The 26,496-nt window shown below is 36.6% G+C and overlaps 1 protein-coding gene across 1 annotated transcript in view; it reads right to left on the minus strand.

Moving 5' to 3' along the window:
- Positions 1–25,686, minus strand: part of LOC121429520 (serine-rich adhesin for platelets-like) — a 51,340-nt gene extending 25,654 nt beyond the window's left edge. The window contains exons 1-17 of the mRNA XM_041626579.1: positions 25,258–25,686; positions 23,969–24,205; positions 23,393–23,488; positions 21,986–22,024; positions 20,978–21,088; positions 11,335–11,448; positions 9,736–9,849; positions 8,808–8,921; positions 8,332–8,445; positions 7,934–8,047; positions 6,995–7,108; positions 5,958–6,071; positions 4,975–5,088; positions 4,481–4,594; positions 2,678–2,791; positions 2,019–2,129; positions 1,156–1,467 (exon numbers count right to left, since the gene is read on the minus strand). Of these exons, the coding sequence (XP_041482513.1) occupies positions 1,156–1,467; positions 2,019–2,129; positions 2,678–2,791; positions 4,481–4,594; positions 4,975–5,088; positions 5,958–6,071; positions 6,995–7,108; positions 7,934–8,047; positions 8,332–8,445; positions 8,808–8,921; positions 9,736–9,849; positions 11,335–11,448; positions 20,978–21,088; positions 21,986–22,024; positions 23,393–23,488; positions 23,969–24,205; positions 25,258–25,324 (2,113 nt within the window). The 5' untranslated portion in view covers positions 25,325–25,686. The remainder of the gene's footprint in view (positions 1–1,155; positions 1,468–2,018; positions 2,130–2,677; positions 2,792–4,480; positions 4,595–4,974; positions 5,089–5,957; positions 6,072–6,994; positions 7,109–7,933; positions 8,048–8,331; positions 8,446–8,807; positions 8,922–9,735; positions 9,850–11,334; positions 11,449–20,977; positions 21,089–21,985; positions 22,025–23,392; positions 23,489–23,968; positions 24,206–25,257) is intronic.
- Positions 25,687–26,496: the final 810 nt, after the last annotated feature.

Below are 26,496 nucleotides of genomic sequence, written 5' to 3' on the forward strand. Positions count from 1 at the left end.
CCAGTGCTATTTCTACGACCTACTACAACCACTATTCTACTTCTATTACTACTACTACTACTACTACTACTACTACTACTACTACTACTATCACCACCACCACCACCACCACAATTATTACTGTTACTTGTACTACTGCTACTGCTGCTGCTGCTGCTACTACTACTACTATACTACTACTATCATTTCAATTCCTGTTACTTCTACTTATATTACTACCATTTCTACTGCCACTGCCACTGCTAATTCTACTACTACTACTACTGCTACTACTACTCTTACTACTACTACTACTACTGCTGCTGCTTCTACTACTGCTACTACTGCTGCTGCTACTAATACTACTTTTACTAATACTACAGCCCTAAAACCGATATTACTTATAATTCTACTACGACCACTGCTATCACTACTACCATTTCTGCTTCTATTTCTATTATTATATCCCCGTCTACTTCTCCTGCTCCTACTAGAATTACTTTTATTTCTACTTTTCATTAGAGGCGGCGGAATGTATTTTCAGGTCTTTTTTTTGGGGGGGGGGGGGGGTGGGGTAGGCAAATCCAAAGAAGGACATTTATATGTCAAAAGGGAGAAGGGAGCAAATAGATATGTTCACTGTCATGTTATGTTTCCACCTGAAGTTGCTATGTGTTCCATGATACTGTAAGATCGGCAAAATAATTTTGAAGGGGATTTATAATTATTAGTTATACAATAGCTAAACATTCCGCGAGAGAGCATAGCGAGTAAGCAATTTGGAGAAGAATTACATTTCAACTTGTATAACTTTATTTTGTGCCCTTTTCTGATTCTGATTACAACTTTATTAATGCAACCTACACATGGGCACTTATAAGAAGGCAAGATGTGACTCATTAACATATAAAACGTTTCCTTCCAACACTTTGTGATAAACACGTTGAAAGGGGCGTTACTTAAATAAAAGGGTCGCTTTTTTGGAGCATCAAAAAGACACTAATTTGACTACTTTCTGAGAAAATATATAGACTTTAGTCGTCCTCTTAAGAGTCACCGCAAAACCCTCGCTGTACAACATGTACAACTTCGAAATCCTTGGTTCAACGCAGTCATGATTGTTGCTATTAATCCTGATCATGATAATACAGGTTTAGATAACCCTTTTCAACTTACTCGTGTAAGAGGAAGTAGTCCCCGAAGCATCCTTTTCACAGACCCACGTTCCGGACCTGTTACTACAATTCAGCCATAGCCGTCTAAAGTATCCACCCAGGAACCTGTTGGAAATGGCGTCAGTTTCTTCTTGACTTTCAACCAATAGCAACGATGCCTGTCTCTCTCCGGCATCGCCTTGTAGATCGACACGCATGTTACTACAGGTAGTTCTTGCAGTATCGTGATTCGTGCCATAAGAAGAGCTTCCTTCCAGGGAATAACACTTTTGTCCATGGTAGAACCAACCCGTCGGACAGAGGTCTGAAAATGCTTTAGGAAATTTATTGAGGGAAAGGGTCGAGTTTACATCTTTTTCTATCTAAACATGATATAAAAATACTATTTAACTTAAAAATAAATAGATTACTCATAAACTGATAACATTTAATCAATATTATTGTTCATAACTATATTTACTGTTACAAATTTTAATAATTAGTTGTAGTGATGTTGGCATTGTTATTATATTATCGTTATTAGGATTTTAAATTGTATCATCGTCATCATCATCATGCCTATTGTGATCATCATTGTTATTATGAATTGTCAGTGAAAGGAGCAGCAAGCAGGAGGGCACCAGGCCCCACCAGGGTGTAGCTAGGAATTTCAGTGGATGATGCAAAACTGTACTTTAGTACCTTGAGATTTGATATTTTTTTTAATTTACATTTATATTTGTAGTTGTTATATGCATTTATATAACTATATCCAAGGGGACTGTCGCTGCGCTAGCGACATGAGCGTCTCTGCACGATGTGTGCGCTCAATAAGACATCACTATCATCAGTATCATTATCATCATAGTCGGGATGTCAATCTACCTGTTTCACAGTTGGTCCCCGTGAAGTCTGTACCGCATGAACACGTGTAACCGTTTGCTTCTTCCACACAGGTGCCTCCATTACTGCACGGTTCAAGCGCACACGCACTCCCTGAAAGAAACAAAGACGCGTTCGTGATGCTAACTTCAGGTATAATTATTATTTCACTGACAGCGGCAATGGAATCAGGGAAGGGAGGCTGATAGGGGAAAGGGGCTTGGCGGTCATGTCCCTGCAGGGGAAGTGGAGCCGGGGCTGGCTTAAGCCCCACTTTTTCCAAAACTGTGTACAGAAACGTCAAAATTACAATCAGATTGTTATTTTTTTCATTTTTTTTGCACAGTGACTCCCCACCTTATAAAACAGTTCAGCGGCCATCACCCTGTCCAAAAAAAGAAACGCATTTTGCTTCCTTCTTCTGATACTGCTGCTTCTGCTACTACTACTACTACTACTACTTCTAATACTACTGCTACTAATTCTACTACTTCTACTACCAGTACTATACTACTACTACTACTCTTATTACTATTACAATTATTACTACTGCTACTTCTACTATTGCTACTTTTCCTACTATAACTATTATATACTTCCTCTACTTCTACTACTTCTACATCTTCTTCTACTACTACACTACTTTTATTACTTATACTTACTTATTTCGCAATGGGTACCAGACCACCCCTCTGTACATTCGCAGCTGTACCTGTTCAGTTCATTACGGCATTCCCCATCATTGTTACATGGATGACTGGAACATTCGTCAATGTCTTTGAAATAAAACAAATATAAATTAATGTTGATTGAATATGTGACCTACCACTCCAAAACTATCAATAAGTCACCAGTTAAAGGGAAAGTTCACCCTGAAGAAAACTTTGTTGTAAAAATAGCAGAAAAAATAATAAAAAATATTGGTGAAGGTTTGAGGAAAATCCGTTAAAGAGTAAGAAAGTTATTAGAGTTCAAAATTTTGGATTTGTGACGTCATAAACGAGCAGCTGCCCCATGTGTTATGTAATATAAAATGTATGAATTTCAAATTTTGTATGGTTCCTGATGACTTAATTTTGTTTTCTCTTCATGATCTGGTGTGAAATGATTTGTCTATTGATATACAAAAGTTACAGTGAAAACCATTTTCAATTTTCTGAGAAAATGACATTTCATTGATTTTTTACCATTCGATATGTAGGAATGCTGCTCGCATATGACGTCACAAATCAAATAATTGAAATTCTAATAACTTTTTAATTATTTGATGAATTTTTCTCAAACCTTCGGCAATATTTTTTATTATATTTTCTGCTATTTTTACAATAAACTTTTTGTCAGGGTTAACTTCCCCTTTAAGGTTTTCTGTAAAGAATCAAAATAGTAATTAAGTCTCCCAAATCAAACATTTAAAAAAATAGCTAAAAGAGCAATTCTTCTTCTTCATACTATAAAATTTGAAGTCGTTAAGTTGAATAAAAGAAAAAATACAAGAGTTTCTTGGACACTACATTTTCAGATTGCTTGGAAGTTTCATTGAGATTTACACAGCATGCGCATCTCGTGCTTCAGTGAAGCCCAAATTTGTTACACCTTGTTTTCTCCTTATTTCTTTAAGCTATTGCTGAACTTCCTCTGCATTCAATCAAGTACTTGTAATGGTTATTGTTGGTCAATTTTAACATGTTTTATATCATTTTAAAGCTTAGGAAATAAATTTCTCATGCTTGATCAAAATCTCAATATTCATTTTGGTCGACTTATTGTTGGTTCTGGGGTCCAGGTCACATACATTATATTGACCCGTATTTCCCGAAAAGGTTTCAATTGTATTGTGATACTATTTATAGGTTTTCACGAGGAAAATTTTTTGAAACCTTTGCTTTCAAACGTATTTGTTGTTAGGATTTCTTATGCCTTTTTAGGTTTTTCCCCTGTTCTTTTTTGCTTTTTCTATGTAAATCATGATATATATATATATATATATATATCATTCAAAAATTAGAATTGCTCCTTATCTAATAAAGCAGACGAGTTAAGACTAAGAATGTCACCCATTTATGATGTTTTCCTTTCATTGATTTTGTATGCAAAGCCAGAAAAAAGTCATTTTCCTTATGATATTGTCTCGTTAAAAGTCACGCTGTGTCGTAATATGTTGTGACTTTGGTCACAAAAAGTGGGCGAGGCTTGAACAAATCATACAATATTTGCAGCATATTATCTTTGTGCACTTCGGGAATATAGAGAGAAAAAAAGAAGGGGCATCAGAGCCCCCAGTCCTGTTGGACGTTTCATAAACTTGTTTGCAAGTCAAGAGCGACTGGTAACCCTCCCTTGTCGTTAATGTTTTACATCAGATTTTCATGCTGATCGAGTTCCTGAAAACGGATCACCAGTCGTTTGCATCTTTGCTCGTTACTTACGAACAGATTTATGAAACACCCACCTGTAATGGTTAATACCTGTTTCACAGTTCGAACCAGTCCATCCATCGGTACACTGACAGGTGTAACGGTTAATGTCGTTGATGCAGACACCCTGATTACTGCACGGATTACTGCTACATTCATCAATATCTATGAATATGAATTATATAAAGTAATAATAATAACAATACCTACACGCTTATATAGCTCATATCACTGCCAAATGAGTCCCTATGCGCTTAATTGGAGAGTGTTACCCAGGCCTTAGCCCGCAGCTTGGTGGCATTTCAAGGAATATATTCCTGCCAGGTACTCATTATTTACCTCATCTGGGTTTCTTGCCGAAAGAAATCACGCCATGGCTGGGATTAGAACCCACGACCCTCCGAATACTAATCCACTGGGCCACAACGCTCCACAAAAATATACAATACGTATAATTGAGATAATTGCTTCGTAAATTTCCGGATTTTGTCAATGCTTGATTGTCTCATTTTTTCTTGTGTTTAAACTAAACTAAGACTCCATACCGTTTTCACAGTTGTTTCCTTGCCATCCTCCTATGCACTGACAGGTGTATCTATTCAAGCCATCCAGACACACAGCGTCGTGTTGACAGGGGTCGCTTTCACAATCGTCTATGTCTGCAAAGATGGAACGAAACTTACCTTTTATTGTGAACAGTTCTTATCAGCTTTTAGTTTTGCAATGAATGAATGAATATATGCTAAAAACAAGCAGGTATAACTAAATTATGGAATGCATCAACGATGATGGGACGATCTACCACTATATACGATATATGTTACAATGATATTTGACGATTGAAATCGTTGAATGACCATTCAATTTACAGTGCATATCAATCAAATGTTTACACTTTAAAAAGTCCCCCATATTGAAAAAAATTACGGGGATAATTTTGTCGCACACATTAAGGCTTTTGTTTCATTCATCAGATGAAATTTTAATTTTTTAGAGAATCTTACAGATTGAGATCAGAAATCGATTTGCGCAGCTCTTCATGACTAACTCAACTCGTATATCCATATAACCAAGTCTTGCGCAAGTCATTTTTCATGAACTTTCTAAACGGAAGTGTTGCTCCCTCAAGCGAAAAAAAATGTCGATTATCATTTCGCCATTCGCTTAAAAAACCTTTACCAACAATATGGAAAAATTTTTAGGACAATACAAATAGATCATTTTTACAGGCATAATACTTCAAAGTGTAAACTTTACGAATACGCACTGTATAGTGAAATATTTCTACATTACTTACCGACATCATTGTTAAATTATTCCTGTCCATCTGTACATTCGCGTTACTGTTTAAACCATAATTCCATTTGACGCCATAATGACACGGTTTATGAAAAAAAAACAATCTTCTCCATTTTCATGCAATTTCCAACTTTCTTTAAGTTTCGAATGGGTTTTGTTTTAGCTGATCGAACAGTCTCAATAATGTCCATACAAGAAGGAAACGATAACTGATTTCAGAATTACTTACTGACATCGCAGTTTATTCCTTCCCATCCATCAGTGCATTCACACGTATAACCGTTTAAACCATCATTGCATTCGGCGCCATTTTGACACGGCTCTTCGGCACAGTCATTAATATCTGTAATATGGATTCGAAAATTCCAATATTCATGTAATTGTTATCTTTTGAACAACTTAATCTTTAGATTAAAATGTCCTATGAGTGAACTGCAAATATTTGATATACAGACCTGAAAGGTTTTAAGGAAATTTTGTAATCATGAACAGGATGCGAGCTGAAATTCTTGATTTACTACATGTTATAAACAGAAAAGAAACATTTATGGCCTGTTGGTAGGAATTCATTACCGAAAAACCCATCTTGCAATCTGATGATATTGTATATTTCATGTTTTATAATTTAGGACGGAACATCTAACGCATTTTTTATAGTTCTAAAAAGTATAAATATCTTAAGAACAAATTTAGGCGTATGCGAGCGGGCTGAAATTTTCCGTTTACTACATGCTGAAATTGAGCATCTTAAATAATGGTTTTAAGGATTTATAACCGGAATACGCATCTTACTTTTGTAAAAACGAGCATAATACACGATCAGGAATTTTTAATAGATATTTCATTATTTAGATAAGAAAACGGAATGTTCAACGTGCTTTTTGTGATAAAAAACGGTATTAGAAAGAATTGATATTAGCGCGAGACATTTTACTGACATAGACAATGTAAATTTCAAGGAATGTTTTGAGGAATTCTGGAAAACGATACATTACTCACGTATTATCCAGATCTGCATGAAATACACTAGTCATAGTAAGCCCTCATAGCGGATGAAAATACAAGAACATTCACCGTCGACAAATTACATGTCTAATCAAATTGCGAATTCAAAAAACTTTTCAATTTTTACCCATTATTTCCCAATTTCTTTTCATTTACTGTATTTTTTTAGCCAATTGGACAATTATTCAACTTTCGATTTTGTCAGTCTTTAGAATTTTCGTACAATAAAGCAAACAATAAATCGATTTTAGAATTACTTACTGACATTGCAGGTTAGTCCTTCCCAACCATTAGTACATTCGCAAGTATAACTGTTTAAACCATCATGGCATTCGGCCCCATTTTGACACGGTTCTTCGGCGCAGTCATCAATATCTGTGACAAGGATTCAAAGATTTATAGGCCTAAAGATAATTATGTTCATTTCATTTATTATTTATCGTTTGTTCAACTATTACAAAATACATTGTCAAATTTTAGAGTCCCCGTCAGCGAGCATGAAGCGTAGGGCTGTAATTTTTTTATGTTTAGACCTGGAAAACTGGACATTGTTAGTACTATTTTATAATAATAATACTAAGGCATTTAGGAACACTATACATAGTACACTATATCATAGCGTTTACACTGTGGATCAATTTACAACACTTAAAAAGCTACATCTATCCTGGATACAAGTACGTTTTCAACTGTTTCTTAAATCTAAGAAGAGAAGTTTCAGAAATTAATGTCATGGGAAGCTTGTTCCATTCTTTTGCCGCAGCAACAGTAAAACTACGTTCACCAGCCTTGCTCCGGGTTGTCTGATAGGTTAGTCGAAGATGATCTCCACCTGACCGCAAACCTTCTCGTTTAGGATTATGAACCTGAAGTGCCCCCTTGATATACATTGGTAAATGATCATGAAATGATTTATATACATACAAAAGATTCTTAAATAATATTCATTGTTTAACTGGTAGCCAGTGTAATGCCTTTATTAATGGAATAACATCATGTCTACTGTCAACTTTGTGAATAATACCTGCTGCCCAGTTTTGCAGACTCTGTAGTCGCCTTACGTGCATTTGGGGAACTTCTGTAATAATAAAAGGATGCGTATCTCACTCAAGAATGAATGTGGCACGAAGTGAGAGCCGAAAATCTTGATTTACCTGATGAACTTATATACCTGAAAAGTGCTAAGTTAAAATTACTTACTGATATCGCAAGTAAGTCCTTCCCAACCATCAATACATTCACAAGTATAACTGTTTAAACCATCATGGCATTCAGCCCCATTTTGACACGGTTCTTCGGCGCAGTCATCAATATCTGTGACAATGATTCAAAGATTGATAGGCCTTAAGATAATTATGTTCATTTCATTTATTATTTATCATTTGTTCAACTATTACAAAATACATTCTCAAATTTTAGAGGCCCCGTCAGCGAGCATGAAGCATAGAGCTGTTTGGACCTGGAAAACTGGACATTGTAAGTACTTTTTAAAAATCAATAACATGAAACGTATCTCACTCAATAATGAATGTGGGCGCAAAGCAGGAGCCGGAAATATTGATTTACATTATGAAAATTGCTTAATTAGAATTAGTTACTGATATAGCAAGTTAAACCTTCCCATCCATAAGTACATTCACACGTATAACTGTTTAAACCATCATGGCATTCGGCACCATTTTGACACGGTTCTTCGGCACAATCATCAATATCTGTAACATGGATTCAAAGATTCATAAATACGATATCATTAATTTCATTTCATTTATATTTTTCCAACTATTACACAGTAATTTGTCAAGTTTTAAGGCCTTGTGCGCGAGCACAAAGCGTGGAGCTGCTATTTATTTATGTTCAGACCTTGAAAAGCGGACATTGTAAGTATTTTTTCATATAACAAGATTCGTATCTTACTCAAGAATGAATGTGAGCGCGAGTCGAAAATCTTAATACCTGATGAACTTATAGTATACCTGAAAACGGACATTTTAAGGACTGTTTGTAGGAATTCATCAGCAGGACTTCAATTTAGAAGCCTCCTGAATGTCCTTACAATTAATATATAATTACTTACTGATATCGCAATTTAATCCTTCCCAGCCATCAGTACATTCGCATGTATAACTGTTTAAACCATCATGGCATTCGGCGCCATTTTGACACGGCTCTTCGGCACAGTCATCAATATCTGTGACATGGATTTAAGATTATTTTTATTTTCAACAATTACAATTAGTTCTTAAATTCGAAGGTCCTATGAGTGCGAAGCGTGCAATTTCTTGTTAGGTTTAGACCTTGATCCCGTTTAGACGAACAAGTTCTTCAATAAATTTGCTATCACCTAAATCGGCTTGAAGGATCTAAGTAGCTTTAAACTGTTACTGCATACTTGTTATCATAATGCATTTTATGTAACGTGGCTTTGAATACTGGACTTTTTAAAATTCATTTATATTTCTTTATTTTTTCCGTTTATTTCATTTATTTGTTTTATTGATTAATATTATTATTATTTTCATTTCATTTATTTATTATTATTATTTTTTTTTGAGGGGGGTTAATCATTAACAAGATGCGTATATAAGTGGTGTAAATGGTATGAATAAATCAGCAATAAAAGATGAGGAGTTGCTATTTCATTTTCTGGTAAATTCAGAATGTAATAATCTTTGAACATATAACACTCGAAATCAGGATTACCTTTTTTGTGTGTACTTAGCAGGGCATACGATTAAAATTAACATGGTCACCAACCAGAATAATTATATGACGCAAAGTGTGAACCCATACGCTCTGTTACAAAATAAATGATTTTATACATCCCCCCAACAACAACAACCTGAAATTCTTATTTTGTAAAAAAAAAACAATCGACATGATTTTGTTACTAAATAAGAATTACAGGGTGTTTTTGTTACAAAATCCGATGATTTTGTAACAGCTAGAACACATGGGATCACACTTGGCGCCCCATAGATAATTAAATGGAAATGTTTGCCTACCGATAGTACAATTGACTCCTTCCCATCCCTTAGTGCATATACACGTATAGCTGTTGATACCATCCTGGCAATGACCTCCATTTAAACACGGTTCATCCAAACACTCATCAATATCTAAAATAAAATCGAGTACATGAGTGTCACCTTCTATCAATGTACTACAGCAAAGTACGCTTCTACCACACACACTAAGAAGTTTGCAACCCAAATTGAACCACTGACATTTGGGGGAAGTAATCTTGCACCAAATGTGGAAAGGGGCACATAAATTTTTCATTTAGGATTATGTACACCAGGAAATGCTTCTTTGTATCATTAATTTGCAACAATAAGTCACTTTTCAACCAAACTTGGATTCTAGATGTACTTAATAGGGGACTTGCATGTTATAATGCAGTCACAGGGTAACGTCAAAGGTCATTTTTTGGTCATCGTTAAAGTTTACGTTCAGGTCAACGTTACAGTTTATGTGCAAGACTTTCTAATGACACGTAACTCTGCAACCGTTACGTTTTACCCAAACTTGGCTTGTAGATGTACTAAGGGGACCTGCATGTTTGATGCAGTCGGAGGTCACATAGTAAGGTCAGGGTCATTTTGAGGTCGACGTTAAAGGGGAAGTTCACCCTGAAGAAGTTTGTTGTAAAAATAGCAGAAAAAATAATAAAAAATATTGGTGAAGGTTTGAGGAAAATCCGTTAAAGATTAAGAAAGTTATCAGAATTCAAAGTTTTGGATTTGTGACGTCATGTACGAGCAGCATTCCTACATAGGGAATGGTAAAAAATCAATGAATTTCAAATTTTGTATGGTTCCTGATAACTTTATTTTGTTTTCTATTTGTGATCGGGTGTGAAATGATTTGTCTATTGATATACATAAGGCACAGTAAAATTTTTTTTCAATTTTCTAAGAAAATGACATTTCATAGATTTTTTACCATTCGCTTTGTAGGAATGCTGCTCGCATATGACGTCACAAATTCAAAACTTTGAATTCTAATAACTTTCTTAATCATTGACGGATTTTCCTCAAACCTTCACCAATGTTTTTTATTATTTTTTCTGCTATTTTTACAACAAACTTTTCTTCAGGGTGAACTTCCCCTTTAAAGTTAACCTGCAAGACTATCTTGTGACAAAATATAATTCCATCCCAGTTATTTTATGAACTTTTGATACAATTCTGTTGCGTGCCGTCGCAAATCGCGATATTTCAATTTATTTCCTCAAGTAGGCGAGACAGAACATCGCTCGTGCCTTGCCTTTTTTCAAAACCGTGTATAAAAACGTGAAAAATTACAATTTGATTGTGATTTTGTTGCATGGTCAGCCCCCCCCCCACTTTGAAAATAGTTCCGCGGCCCCTGTATACATGTAGCGCTTCCTCATGGTATCCCTCAGTTCCATACAAATTTGATATTATTTGGTACAAGCTTTTGCTATCATTACATCACACTCTTGTATAATTCTAATGACCAATCCACTTGATTTCTAATACCACTTGACTTGTATTTGTATTTTATGCATATTATGATGGAAATGAAATCAAAATTTACTTAAAAGTTAACCAACTTATATTGCAAAAAAAAATACTTACTCTGTCCACATCTCCTTCCAGTCCATCCAACTTCACACAAGCAAGTAAATGTGTTTACACCGTCCACACATACCCCGTCGTGTTTACATGGTTGACTTGTGCATTCATCCATATCTGAAAAAAGGAATTTATCGACTTGTTGAAACAGTTAATATATATTTTTAAAGACTGATGTTACATCACGAAAGGCATTCTCCAATTTGTTTTACGAGTGTAGAGGTTGTGATATTGTACTGATCGTGGTCCTTTGTAATTGATCCGATCAACCTCAACTATAGACCAGTTCGTAGTTACTTCATGGACAATTTTGGTCAAATGACCTTTCATTTCTTTCATCATGATAGGCAGATTTCAAAGCAAGATATTACGTAAATTTGCCTTACATAGGACTTATATCTTATACGCCAAGCGCCTAACAGCTGCTTGGCAGCCTCTCTTCAACTTTCACCTATTTTGCTGGAAATTGTGATTTATTCTTATTTTATATACTACTGGACTTCTTTGGAATTGTTACTGATTCCGCTGGACTGATTTAAAATTGTAAAATTGCTTCATTCTTGGTATATTTTTGGAAACCTTGATCTCAGTTTGATTGGATTCTGAAACTGAGTAGACTCCATTGCTTGGACATTGCAATACTTTTCACAATAGCTTCATCATGTTCATTGTTCACAGCTATCTTACTTTAAGGACAATGTCATCCATTCATGTCTTGTTCGTTGTTGCCTTGGTTATCCCTTTCTGCTCCACCCAGGCAGACAGAGAAGAAAGCCTATTAAATCTTCAGTCTTTTGTGTGCCTCGAGAAGCATTTTGATCACTCCATTGTCAAAGTGAAGTTCATTGGGAAAAGGGTTCTCTATTACAGTAACTCTGATTCTACATTCAACATTGTGCAGTGTGGTGATGTTCAAACCAACCCAGGACCTTCACAACAGACCAATGAAAGTACATCCTGCGATGGCTCTCTTCATGCTGCAGCTATACAGAATGTATCAACGAAAAGAATTAAATATGATAGGAATACACTCCTCGCCATTCCCTGTTTACACCGCCGCCTTGATACTACAACATGGGCCATCATTAATAAACTGGGCATATCAAAGAGACGTCCAACAAAGATGGGAAGAAAAGGTGGAAAGAAGCGTGTTACCCGTAATCAGGCCTTCTATTCTTCAGAACATCATTCCCCTTCTCCAGATCATTACATCGCCACTTTGATAATTCTTCTACCTGTCGTTTTGCACTTTGGAATGCAAGGTCTGTAAACTCTAAATCTTCTTCAATATGTGAATTTGTCATCAGTAACCACATCAACATCCTTGCACTAACGGAGACACGGCTATCAGGAAATTTTAAAGATGATAGAACTATAACTGATATTTTGGGTTGTCAAGTTCAGAACTATGACTTCCATCATACTCCACGCAAAGGTCGGTCAGGTGGTGGAGTAGGAGTTTGCATCGAGAAAACTTTTAAAGTCCATAGTTACGACATGAAACAGTATACATCGTTTGAATATATTGATCTTCTTATTGGAGTAAAGGGAGGGTCCTCTCTTCGCCTAGTAGTGGTCTATCGACCTCAAAGAACTGGAACAGGTTGTTTAACATCTCAGATCTTCTTTGATGAGTTCTCTTCATTTCTTGAGCGGATAGCTGTTTATCCTAACCAGTTAATGTTGGCAGGGGATTTTAACTTTCATGTTGACAATCCTTTTAACAAAGATGCAGCCCGGTTTCTTGAAATCATTAGTTCAGTCAATTTGAAACAACATGTCACTCTCCCAACGCACAGGAGTGGACATACGCTGGATCTTCTGCTGTCACGTGAAACTACGAATTTCATCTCTGAGCTGGATGTGACTAGCTATCTGCCCTCTGATCACTCAGCAATTCTTTGTTCTCTGATGATTGAAAAGCCCAAGCAACGGAGAACTGAAGTTAAATTCAGGAAAATTCACAACTTGAATCTTGATGAGTTTCGCAAGAGCATTCGTCATTCAAAACTGTTGACATCTTCCATCGAGGATCTGGAACAGCAGGTACAGCTCTATGACATCGTGCTTCATGAGTTGCTTGACGAACATGCACCTTTGCTCACTCGCTCAGTCCTCCCTCGTACCCATGCACCATGGTTCAATGAAGATATTCATAAAAAGAAGCAGGAACTCAGACAGCTAGAACGGAAATGGCGTTCAACCAGATTAGAGATCCATCATCAAATCTTCATGAAGGCTTCATGTGATTATAAAATTGCTTACTACAAGAAAGAAAGAATATCATCAGAGACAATTTGAGAACTGCAATCCAAGCGAACTGTTTCAGAAGTTTGAGAAACTGTTTAGGTCTAAGCCTGATCTAACTCTTCCTAAATCTAATCCTGATTGTATTTCATTGCCAGAACGTTTTCAAAATTTCTTTGTAACTAAAGTAAAACAAATTTCTGATAGTTTGTCTGATGTGTATGTTGAACAGGCTGCAACTCCTGAACACTCTTGTAGCAATTGTGGTTTCTCTAGATTTAAGGAAATGAATTTCAATGAAGTTGAGACTATTATCAAAAAGTCAACTTCAGCATATTGTAAATTAGACCCAATACCTACATCTCTTGTGAAGAAGTGTACTCCTGAACTTGTTCCTTTTGTAACAAGAATTATTAACCAATCATTTAGTGAAGGGCTATTTCCAGAAAGTCTTAAAAATGCTACAGTGCTCCCTCTTCTAAAGAGCCCTAAATTAGACCAAGAGGAGCTGAAGAATTATCGACCTGTTGCAAACTTTGCATTTCTAGGTAAAACTATTGAAAGAGCTGCAGTGCTACAGATTCAGAATTATCTATCAGATAATGATCTGCACTCTCCAATTCAGTCTGCATATCGCCCATTTCATAGTTGTGAAACAGCTCTGTTGAAAGTATCAAACGACATCCACTCTTCCTTAGATAAGGGAAATTAAACCATTCTTGTACTGCTCGATTTTTCTTCAGCATTCGATACAATTAAACATGATGTATTATTGCAGAGGTTGAAAGTGAGGTTTGGCATTACGGGTCTTGCTCATAAGTGGTTTGAATCATATTTGACTCAAAGAAAACAGAGAGTAGTAATTAACGGGTTAGAGTCTTCAGTTAACGAGCCTTATATAGGCGTACCCCAAGGTTCAGTGGTAGGTCCGCTGTTATTTACCATGTTCTCATCTCTATATGATGTGATAGCGTCTAATGGATTATCTGGGATGTGTTATGCTGATGACATGCAAGTATATGTTTCTTTTAATCCATGTAACATTGATGATGCAATCTCCCAAGTAGAAAAATGGGTAAAGGAGATCAAACAGTGGTCTACAGCGAATGGTCTGAAATTGAATGATAAAAAAACGGAGATTTTAAATCTCTCCTCGTTTTCGCAGAAGTATGAAACTTCCAGTTGTTCAGTTTGATAAATCATCAATTATGCCCACGTCAACAGCCAGAAACCTAGGTGTGATATTTGATGAAAATATGGTCATGAACAAGTTTGTTTCTGCAAAATGTAATCAGCATCTTTTGCTCTATGTAAACTTGGTAGGGTTCGTCAATTCTTAGATGCAAAGACTACGAAGCAGCTTGTCCAAGCTCTTGTAATATGTCATTTAGATTACTGCAACAGTTTACTCTATAGGATGCCCGATTCCCAAATTAACAGATTACAAGTAATTCAAAACTCTGCAGCACGACTAGTCACCCGTACTAAAAAACATTCCCACATCACACCTGTCTTAAAATTACTACATTGGCTCCCAGTCCAGTCACGTGTAATGTTTAAAGTACTGCTTGTAACTTATCAATGCCTCCATGCAATGGCTCCAAAATATCTTATTGATTGTTTAGTTAAGTATGTGCCCTCTCGTAATCTTCGATCAGCTCAGAAAGATCTTTTAAAATGTCCTAGTGTTCACACCAAGTTTTATGGAGAACGATCCTTTGCCCATGCTGCCCCTTCACTTTGGAATACCACCCCATCACATGTAAAGAACTCTTCTCCACCCAAGTTTAAATCCACTTTGAAGACATATTTATTCAAAAAGACTTTTAAATGAGTTAGTGCCACAATTTCCAGCAAATTCCTCATCTTTTCTTTGCCTTTTCTGTCTCCTTCAACAGCGCATAGGGACGCATTTGGCAGTGATATGCGCTATATAAGCATGTTGGTATTATTATTATTATAGAAGGATGAAGAAATTGAATAGACCTGGGGAGCGTTTCATGAAAGGACTTGTCGGACGTTTTATCCGACAATTCCCATTTTATCCGACAGTTACCATAGGAACAGTGCCTCTCAGCCAATCAGAATCAAGAAAAGATGTCAGAGCTGACAACTTGTCGGATGCAAATATTGATGAAACGCTCCCCAGGTGACTAGAATAGCACACAAATGAACACTTAATGAAGGCATTTGTTGCATTCCTACTTTAAATGCATATCATGTTGCACAATGTACTTTGCAAACTGTGAAATACCAGTCGTTCGTGGAAGCATTGTTGTTTTTTGTGGATGTAAATGAAAACGACAATTCAAAAGAATATATGAATAATCAGGACATCAAAGTCGGTGCTTATCTCATTAGATTTTAAAGCACCATGTCACTTTAGTACAAATGACCTTCTTCTGATCATGCGCAGAAAGGAACTACGAACTGGCATTTGCCCCGTGGGGACGTTCGGCTACTAGAAATCTGACAAGCAAAATGCCCCCTCCCCCCGTCAAATAATGATAACAATAATAATAAAAAATAAATAAATAAAATATAAAAATAAATAATAAAATATAAAAAAATGAATAAATACGAAATAAAAAAAGTAAATAAAATACAATACAATAAAAAATAGATTAGAAGAATAAGAAATAGACAAAAAAATACAAGCTTATCAACTTATAAAAAAATGTCCAAGTGTTCTTTAGGGACAATCGCTTCATTTAATAAAATGAACCTCCTCCTTGTTTATTTTTGCTATCTCATTTCTTTTGCACCTCCTTTTCCCTTCTATCTTACTCTGCAGGCACAGACCCTGATTGAAACTTTGAACAACAAGTGTGTTTCCATGCAAGACTAGCACATTCAAAACTTCTTGTTTCAATTCTTGAGCGAGATGGCCTTCAGTGCACACTATGCTGCAATTCAAACCCTTAGCTAGAGTGAAAGCTTTGCACAGCAGACTACATCCATCTAGAAAATTATTCCGAGGCGCAGCGGAAATGGGGCGCTGCTCAAGGACGTTCCACGGTTAAAATGAAATCCATGCCATTTTTGCCAAATTTAGCACAAAGTATTTCAAATATCCGAAATTTGCACCTATGTATTTCAAATATTGAGCTTTGAAGTTCATCCAATTTGAAGTTCTCGAGAAATGCGCATTCAAAAGATTTCTTTTTTTTAGACATCATGGGATAACTACGGTGAGTTTAAACATTTATTACTTACTCAAAATCCATGTAACTTTCATCAAATTTCATAGTACAATATAAAACTATAGTAAAAACTGTGGTATTAAAACTGACACCAATTGGTGTTAATATAGGATCACACCCTGAGGTGTTAAAATTACACCCTAGAGATTGAGCATAATACCAAAGAGTGTAAATGTAACAACCAAAGGTGTAATAACACCTATAGGTGTAAAACTAACACCACCAATTTAACACCGGTGTAAAATAAGTGGTGTGGTCCTCTATGTACACCGGTTAACACCACATTTTTTGCTGTGTATATACTCAATAATTAATGGATAATAGCTCATATTGCTATTCAATTTTCCTTTTAAGGCTAGCAGCACCCTCAATCCTGTGCGAACAGATCACAAAACCTTTTTCAAAATTTTAAAATTTCTGTTACAAATTTGTGAAGTACAAGAAATGTTGCACTTTTTTCAAAACCCATGTCATTTAAAAAAAAAATGCAAAGTTGTAGAGAAAGGGATCGATACATCTGTTTGCTTTTTTAAACACCGAAATCGCCTTTGTCAGTGGCGGATCCAGAGGGGGGCGCCCCGGGCGCGCGCCCCCCCCCCCCTATTTTCGCCGGATTTTTTTTTTTTTTTTTGATGAATATACTTACTGGATTGGTACAATGTAGTCAATTTCAAGGGCTAGATCTAGTCAAAACTATATTTTAACTTACGCTCATGGCCTTTGTGTTCGCACAAATGCACCTCTGTCATACTGTATTGCAATATGTAAATTCCGGAATTCCAGGGCGCGCAAGTCGATTGGTTGGAAAGTTGCACCACTTGTAATCGGGATATGCAGTGCAGTGACCAGTGTGAAGATGTTGGATTGGATATCATTTTTTCCCGAAATTTTGTGTTTTTTGTAACATGCGTTTGTCCGTCTTTATGGCAAATACATGTAAATTGTAAGTAACAGATCGCGAGAGAAAGTGTCAACGATGCGAATGATGTCTATCCCCGAGATTATTCTTCACTCAAAGATGAAGCCCTATATCGGGCGCCACGTGCGCAGCATTATCATTCTGCCTTGGTCATGTACGTTTTCACTGAAATGTATAGGTCAGACATATTTGTATTTAATGTAAACTAACTTTTACACTTTCTGGTAGATTCAGAGGCATATTATCCAAGGCGCCCCAACTAAGTTTCGCCGAAGCAATCATTCCAACGAATTATCAAGGACAGTGGCGTAACTACGGGGGGGGGCATGGGGGGCACATGCCCCCCCCCCCCCAATCGGCTGGCCAAAAAAAAAAAACGGGGAAAAGAAGAAAACGAGGGAAAAGGGAAGAGAAACGTAGTGGGGGAAAGAAGAAATTGTTGTTGATCATAGCGTTATATTATATTATGTTATATAACATAAGAAGCATTTTTTTCACAACTTCATGAAACATTATTTGCTCAATTGTGTCTTCATTGTTCCTGGCGCTCGCATAGACTTTTTAACGAGATACCTGCTGTACTAAAGCCTCCCGTTTTCAAATCAACATACAACATTATACTATATTTCCTCGTAATTAGAGCATTGTTATAAGTAGGGATATATTCTTCTTTTTCATGACTACTGAAAGTTATTTTAAGGTCTTAATATAAAACATTTCCTGTCCGTGCTAATGTTCGCAATAGTGGATTGGTGAGATTTCTGCTCTTCATGAACTCCTAAAATCAGTCCTTAAAATGAATATAAAATGAATATAAAAAAATTTGGCTCGCGCTTCGCGCTCGCATCATTTGGTTAGTGAAATACGTGAGGTCTTAGTGAATTCCTACAAACAAGCCTTGGAATGCCCCTCTTTATTTCTGAATTTCCTATATTTTCAGCTCGCGCTTCGCGCTCGCAGTATTTCATTAGTGAGATGCGTATAATAATCATGATTACAATGACTTCAAAAAGTGATCCATGTGTTAAGATGTAATTCTAACAAAATCAGCAAGCGCTTGGCACTCGCATTAGATGACTATGGTGAGATATGTATACTCTGACTTAATGGATTCGCATTAGATGACTATGGTGAGATATGTATACTCTGACTTAATGGATTCGTAACTATAGTCCTTAAAATATCCATGTTTGTGGTCAATATATACAAAAATTTCAGCTCGCGCTTCGCGCTCGCATCATTTGGTTAGTCAAATATGTAGGGTCTTAGAGTATTTCTACAAACAACCCTTACAATGCCCCTCTTCAGGTCTATATTTCCTAAATTTTCAGCTCGCGCTTTTGCGCTTGCAGTATTTGATTAGTAAGATGCGTATGATAATCATGATTACATGACTACAAAAGGTGCTTCATGACTGTGTTTAGATGTAATTCTAACAAAATCAGCAAAGGATGGCAATAGCATTAGATGACTATGGTGAGATATTTATACTCTTAATGGATTCTAAAATATAATCCTTAAAATTTCCTTGTTTAGGGTCAGTATATACAAAAATTTTACCTCGCGCTTCGCGCTCGCATTGTTTGTTTAGCGAGACAGTAAAGTATCATGATTACAAAACAATTTGCTTATAATGTCAATTTTTAGCCCTCAATATCAAAAATTTTCAGCTCGCGCTTCGCGCTCGCATTATTTAATCAGTGAGATACATATCCGTTTGATGGCACTGCATGTCCTTAAAATATCTCTATTAGGTCAGTTTACTTGACAACTGAGCGCGCTTCGCGCGCTCCCTAAGTGACCCGAAATTTTTACTGGTGCCCCCCCAATGCCGTGACCCACGGTACGCCACTGATCAAGGAGCAAAATTGTATATTCTCAATCACCAGTCGACCCCACTCCGCGTTTGCTGTGTATAGGCAGCTATATGTCAGCGTAAGGAGCGAAGATTTGACGGGGGGGGGTGGGGGTTGGGGGGAGAAAAAAATACTTTCGTGCTGGGGAAAAACGTCCCGAGGACACATTGTGTATTGTTAAAAAGTAGAAATTTTGACATTAACCCCCCCCCCCCCCCCCTTACCCCATTTTTAATGTTTGATAATCTATAGGTTTGCTGATTACAATATATCTTTAAAAAAAATTGCCAGCAAAATCGAAAAAAAATTGTTTTAAAAATATAGGGGGGGGGGACGACCTCTGGGAAAAGGTTGATTACCAGAAGATGATGTCGTTTTTTTTCTGTAGTTTGTAACAATTTACTGTGCATTTTTGGGAAAAAAGAACCAAATTTTATGCATGTTGCCATACGACTAAACAATTCTCGTTTGAAACACACAATGTAAATACACAAATGACAATAAACAGAATGGATTATTCGGAACTTATCGATTACAAGTCTCAGTTTCGTATCATTTAAATTTGACGTTTCAATCACACGATGCAAGCAAGTGAAGAGCCTTTGCCAAATGTATGTTTTGAATGACCGCTTATACGGTGTGTGACTGGAAACCAGCTCCTAAATGAGTCAGTATGTGTCTTTTATTCATGAAGTTACAGTGATTTAAGTGTGCATTTTTCTTCTAGAGATGCTCTCAAAATACGACTATTGGACATGATTTTTTGAAAAAGTCCTTGCCGTAAGAGGGGGTATCCCCCTCCCACACCCTCCCCCCGCTCGGTCGCTTCGCTCCCTCGCCGCTGGCGCCCCCCCTATTTCAAAATCCTGGATCCGCCCCTGTTTGTATCTATGTGAGGAAATATCTCAAACTGCTCTACAGTTTATTCAAACTCGAGGTCATATTCGTCATACTTTGCAGCAATGAAATTGTAAAGGTATTTAAAAAAGATGGTTCCATTGATTATTTTCAGCTAATTAGCTTCATAAAATAGCCTTACTCATCTTATATGCCATTAGAATGCAGATCAAGGAAAAAATCAACTGATACCTAAAGCTAATTAATCAGCGATCCATCCCATCCTTTGTCATGTTGTCAAAATAGCGTGGAATATGCGCAGATCATGGTATGTACAAACTTGAATATGGAACATCCCTAAAGGAATTATTGCAGGTAAAAAGGGTAATTGTGTGAATGCAAGAAGAGAACAAATTACCTTACAATATGATGGAAACAGTTTTGTTTTTATTATTCTCATCCTTCTCTTTAGTTTTTGACAATCTTTACTCATCCTTCTTTCAACACATTTTATTCTGTTAAATTTCAAAGACAGGCGAAATTACAACCCTTCTATTCGATAAATTTAGTCATAAAACACTCACCGATATCACAGTCGTGTCCTGTCCAGCCTTTGGGGCAGTCACACTTGTACGTGCCTCCTTCCAGACTGCAGAGGGCGCCATTTGCACAGGGGTTTCTGGAACATTCATCGGCTATAGAAAGGATAAAAACTAACGCAGGAAAAACAACATTGTTCGCGATTTTACCCCGATTGATTAAATTATTAGGAATTCGACAAGCTTCTGTGAGTTTATCGATACCGGTAGGCCTATACTTTTAGTGCTTTGTTATAGTGAAAACGGACATGGTGACTCAGTGGTAGAGCGTCCGCCTCATGAATGGGAGGTCGTGGGATCGATCCTCGGTCGAGTCATACCAAAGACTTATAAAAATGGAACCTTCTGCCTTCTTACTAGGCGCTCAGAATTTGGATTGGAGAAGGGTAATAATAACATATAATGTTATGCAGGGCCTGCTGGTAGAGCAGTTTCCTAACTGAAGTGGCTACCCTGGGTAAACAAAACGTTATTATTATTATTATTTATTAAAACAGTGCGTCTAGCGGTGGTCGCCCGTGAAAGGTGTGACTGGCCCTAATGTTAGCGTCTGGTACGCTAACAACGCTTCTGTGCGCTCGCCACTGGACGTTGGAGAAACGGCATTTTTCGTCACCTCCGAAAATGCATGCAAGGACGAAACTGCTTTTTCGGTTCACCAATTTTCGACAAAGACCTCCCAGCTGTTCATTGTCAATTGATTGGAATTTTCAATAGGTTTAATGTGTTCTCGAATCGGTTCTGCGGCGCGGTGCGAAAACTCTCTAATGATTTGTTTTCTTTCTTCTTTACCCCTTCCACATGTTTTTTTTTTTCAATATTCTTCTTCACAACATAGTAAAATTGACTACATAATATACAATAGATGTCACAGCAAAAGCCACTTTGGCAAGAAAAGAAAATATTTATAGAAGATTTATCAACAAAGAAAACAGTGATCATGTTTGTTAAATTGCATTGACAGAATAAAGGAAAGAGAATAAGTTGAAATACCTTCTTCAGTTGTAGATTTCTGTGTTGGTAGACTATTTTCTAGAATAAAGTGAAAAGAAAATCGAATGAAAAGTAAAAGTTTCATTTTCTGTTCAAATGCATATTTTTTCTGTAAAATTCTCAATATTTTTTATTCTATGATATTTCTTGTAATTTATGATCTCCGTTAGGGATATTAAAATTGAAAGCACACAGTTTGTTTAGTCCTGACAACAGTAATCTGGGTTCCGGAACACAAAGGTTTCCGATGAATATGCAAATATGAATGAACCGCACTGATTGGTTCCCGGTCAGTATCTTAAACAGAGCGCGCATGCAACGATGATCTTGATTTGTCAATGATATTTAGCGATTAATTGCAAACTTTCGTGTTACGGAGCCAAGCTCTGAGTGTTTATTATGATTAAGGGAAGGATGATGAAAAAGATGGTAGTGATGATAATGATAATGACGATGGTTATGATGCTGACGAATGTGATTCTTAGTTTGATTTCGTTTTATTCTACATTCAACAAAAGTACAACGTTTAAAAGATAAATTATATAATTTAACAGTAAGAAGGTTTGAAAGTATCTGAAATGAACAAAATATGATAAATACAATACTAGTCTAAATTTTAAGTCGACAGTAATATAATTATGCCGTATAAAATCCATTACGGAATGTATCAAAAGTAAAGACCTCCCGTGGTTTGCAAAGGCTTGAATGTACGGCGGTCTCTAGATAGATGATGATGGCGGTGACTTTGATGATGTTGATGATGACGATTGTGATGAGGATGATGATGACGATGCTGGTGATTATGGTAACGTTGATGATTATAATGGTGACGATGGTGGTGCACTTTAAAAAAATATTGGGTAAAGTTTTTACCACCATGAGGGTAATTATGTGTCGAACCAATTAGGGGCAGTATTTTACCCAATGCAGTCAAGCAAATTGTCCAGTAAGGTTAAGCAGCAGGTACAGCTTTAGAATGGGTAAAATTTTCATCAAACTGGATAAATCAAAATGCCCAATGTTGGTTGGACACATAATTACCCCCATGGTCATACCCCCACTTACTTTTATCCAATATTTTTTAGAGTGTGGAGATGGTTGTGATAATAATGGTGATGTTGATGCTGATGGTGATGATGATAACAATGATAATGATGGTGCATGATGATGATGTTGATGATGATAATGATGATGTTGATGATGGTAGGGATAATGATGAAAATGATGATGATGATGTGATTATGGTGAAGTTGTTGATGATGATGATGATGTGGATGATGAAAATGATGATGATGATGTGATGATGATGATGATAATGATGTGATCATGCGAGTGGTGATGACGTCCTGTGAAGTCTTAGATCATATTATTCCCCGTAGGCCTCATTCTGTTTTCACTGGTACTTACCACAACTTTCCCCGGTGTACCCTTCGGAGCAGTGGCACTTGAATCCTATCATAGTCTCTTCACACCAGCCGTTTTGACACGGGTTACTAAGGCAATCTGTTCACGCAGAAGCATGTAAAATATGGTAGATCAAACGTTAAAAAATTAATGACCCCCCCCCCCAAAAAAAAGTGACATTCGCACGGGCAATTCCGAACGATCTTCACACGGCAAGTCCTGCCTGACGTTTCACCATAAGTCACATAGTTCATCTCATTCATAACCTATCCCCTTATTGAAAATTGTCTGAATATATGCATCGGGTATTTTGATACGACGTATGGTGAATAGGGGCGGATCAAGGATTTTCCAAAAGGGGGGTACATTTTTCCCCGAGGAAAATTTGACAGAAAAAAAAGGTCTTCAACAAAAATTCAAGGTCATTTCTTTCATGATTCTGATGAACTTTTGATTGTCTGATTGTTTTGTCTATCTAAGTGTATATCATATCTTATTAAATCATATAATTTTTCAGCCTGGATTATGAGTTAGAAATGTCCTAATTTCTATCTTTTTTCTTTATAAAAAAAATCGTACCCGGAAATCTGCACCGCCGGAGACCTGCCATCCCCGCTCCCCCAGAGTTAGGGCATGATCCTTGATCACCATCATGCTCATGATTAAGCGGAGTTATTAGCTTGGGGATTGTAGCCACCATCTCCCCGTTACCATCGGGGCGCTCACGGCAGACCTCAAACATAGGTAGGGTATAGTTGAGCCCAAGACCGTCACTGCAAGTCGAATGCTCGTTTAAACAGCCAAGATCGGAGTGCACTGCCAAAATAAAATTAACATTTTGCCTAATTTCTTATCATTTAAGATAAAATAAGCATTCATGAATTGCGCAGTGAAGTTGTTCTCTCTCTCTTTCACTACCCCCTCTTTACTTCTTTCTCTCCCACCCCCAGCATCCCTCCCTCACTTTAAAGATAGCGCAATCTCCCAACCTTTTAACGTAATCGATTTATGTAAAACAAGTGGGCTAATGGAGATTTACTCCATTGCCCTGGGAAGCGGGGGAGCTGAAGCACCCCCAATATTTTCCTTGGGGTGCTGCGTGTGTTATTCTCCAAAGGCAGCACCCCTGGAATTCTGGTAGTAACAAAATGTAACCAAAAATGAATTATATATTATTTATAATGAACCCCCCCCCTTTTTTTGCTTGTAAAATTTCTCTGGACCGATAAAAAAAAATGACCATCGTTTTGTAATAAAACCCTTTTTGGTTTGTCAAATTCACATCAGCACCCCCTGTCAAAAAACTAGTTCCCAGTGCCCTGATTCTCTCACACTGTTTTCAAAGAATACAAGTTTGACACCTGACAATAAGTTAGTTTTAATAAAAGTGGAAAATTAGAAGAAAAAAATTGGGAATGTTTGGTGAAAATCCATCAAAGAACGAGGGAGTTGTGAATTTTCAGTCTTTTAATTTGTGACGTCATGTGCAAGCAACTCCTCGGTTATATAATGTAGGCCCATAAAATGAATTCCATACATTTTAATTTCTTAATGGAACATATAGAAATAATTTTCATATTGAAAGTGGTATGAAATGATGTGTCTGAAGATATATCCACCCCAAAATATATGTTAGAAAAATTACAATTATGAAGGAGTTGCTTTTCTGTTACGTCACAAAATTAAAATGTAAAAAAATCATAACTTTGTTGTTTTTGACGGCTTTCATCAAAACTTCAACAATATTTTTCTATTTTTTACCAATATTGAAATAAACTCGTCGTCAGGGTGAAATTCCGTTGATAAGAAACCATCTAAAGTGAAATATACTACAAAGACAGATAAACTAAATTTCAATGCGTACTTACCTCCCGTAAGAAACTGCACAAAGACCAAAAACGTTCTGGTCAGAAGAAAATAAATTTCCATCTTCATTTTTTTAAGGAGTCATTAACATGAATGTTCATCCAGTCTACATCTAGTTGATTTTACATGCTTTCTTTTTTGCTTTTTGGCCAATCCACTCACAGGATGAAAACACTCATTTCAAAATGCTGGATTATATAGTCGATCTACTCTTTAGAAATCATTAATTCGATTCTTTAAAGATCTGAAAATTCTTGCAATGGCGTATGGGCATCCTCCGAACACTTTTAACATCAAACAAAAGAATTATCTCTGAAATAAGCTCGCAGGTATCATGAATTATTGGCACAATAAGATTTCAAGGCGGGAATCAATAACAGTCACATTTGTATGCAAACTTGAAATTAACTGATATATATACAGCGATTCCATCAGTCTGTTATCGCTCTCTGATCTAGCTCCCTTTAATATTGGTGTTACGGATCGGTTGTTTCGTCACGTTGGAGATCGATTCGATCTACTGAGCACAGGTCATCATCTGTTTTTAATCAACCTTGTCCTTTCAAAAAGTTTCACTTCAATTAAATTAATGGATAAATCGTATGGAATTTGGTTGATAAGTTACTATTAGTAGATTACCGCCGAGTGAGGCAATTAAATGTAGAATAAATATTCCTATTAAATTAATTGGACCAGAGTGATGTAGGCACCTCGAGTATTGTATACGGCAACAATAAGTATCACAATTTACCTTAATCATGCTTATGATCCTAAGAGGTGGTTATCGTGATATCTTTCCAACATTGATAGTGGTGGAGATAATAGTGGTAGTGGTAATGGTGGTGGTGCCGATGACGGTGATGATGATAATGAAAAAAATGAGCAACAAAATGAAAGGGTATGGTATGGCGTATCAGGTAAAATTTACAGAAAATTGCGAGTGAGCGAAGCGAGCGAGCAAAAAAATCGACATTTCTAATGACAAAATCCAATCTTGTAATTTTGACATGATATTCTGAATATTATGTTCATAATTCCCCCTTCTCTTTTCAATTTTCTTTCATTTTCTCTTTTTCTTTCTTGGTCATGATTTTATTTAGGGGGCAGTGCCCCAAGGCCCCCAATCCGTATAACACCGCTTGCTTAGTATTTATTTTCTGGAGGATACGTCCTTGATTATTTTTGGTCGAGTGATGGCTTTGTTGAATGGCCTTCTCATTGTACTGTCACGAAATATTAAA

Source organism: Lytechinus variegatus, chromosome 16 (genome assembly GCF_018143015.1).
Source record: "Lytechinus variegatus isolate NC3 chromosome 16, Lvar_3.0, whole genome shotgun sequence".
In the NCBI taxonomy this organism is placed as follows: Eukaryota; Metazoa; Echinodermata; class Echinoidea; order Temnopleuroida; family Toxopneustidae; genus Lytechinus; species Lytechinus variegatus.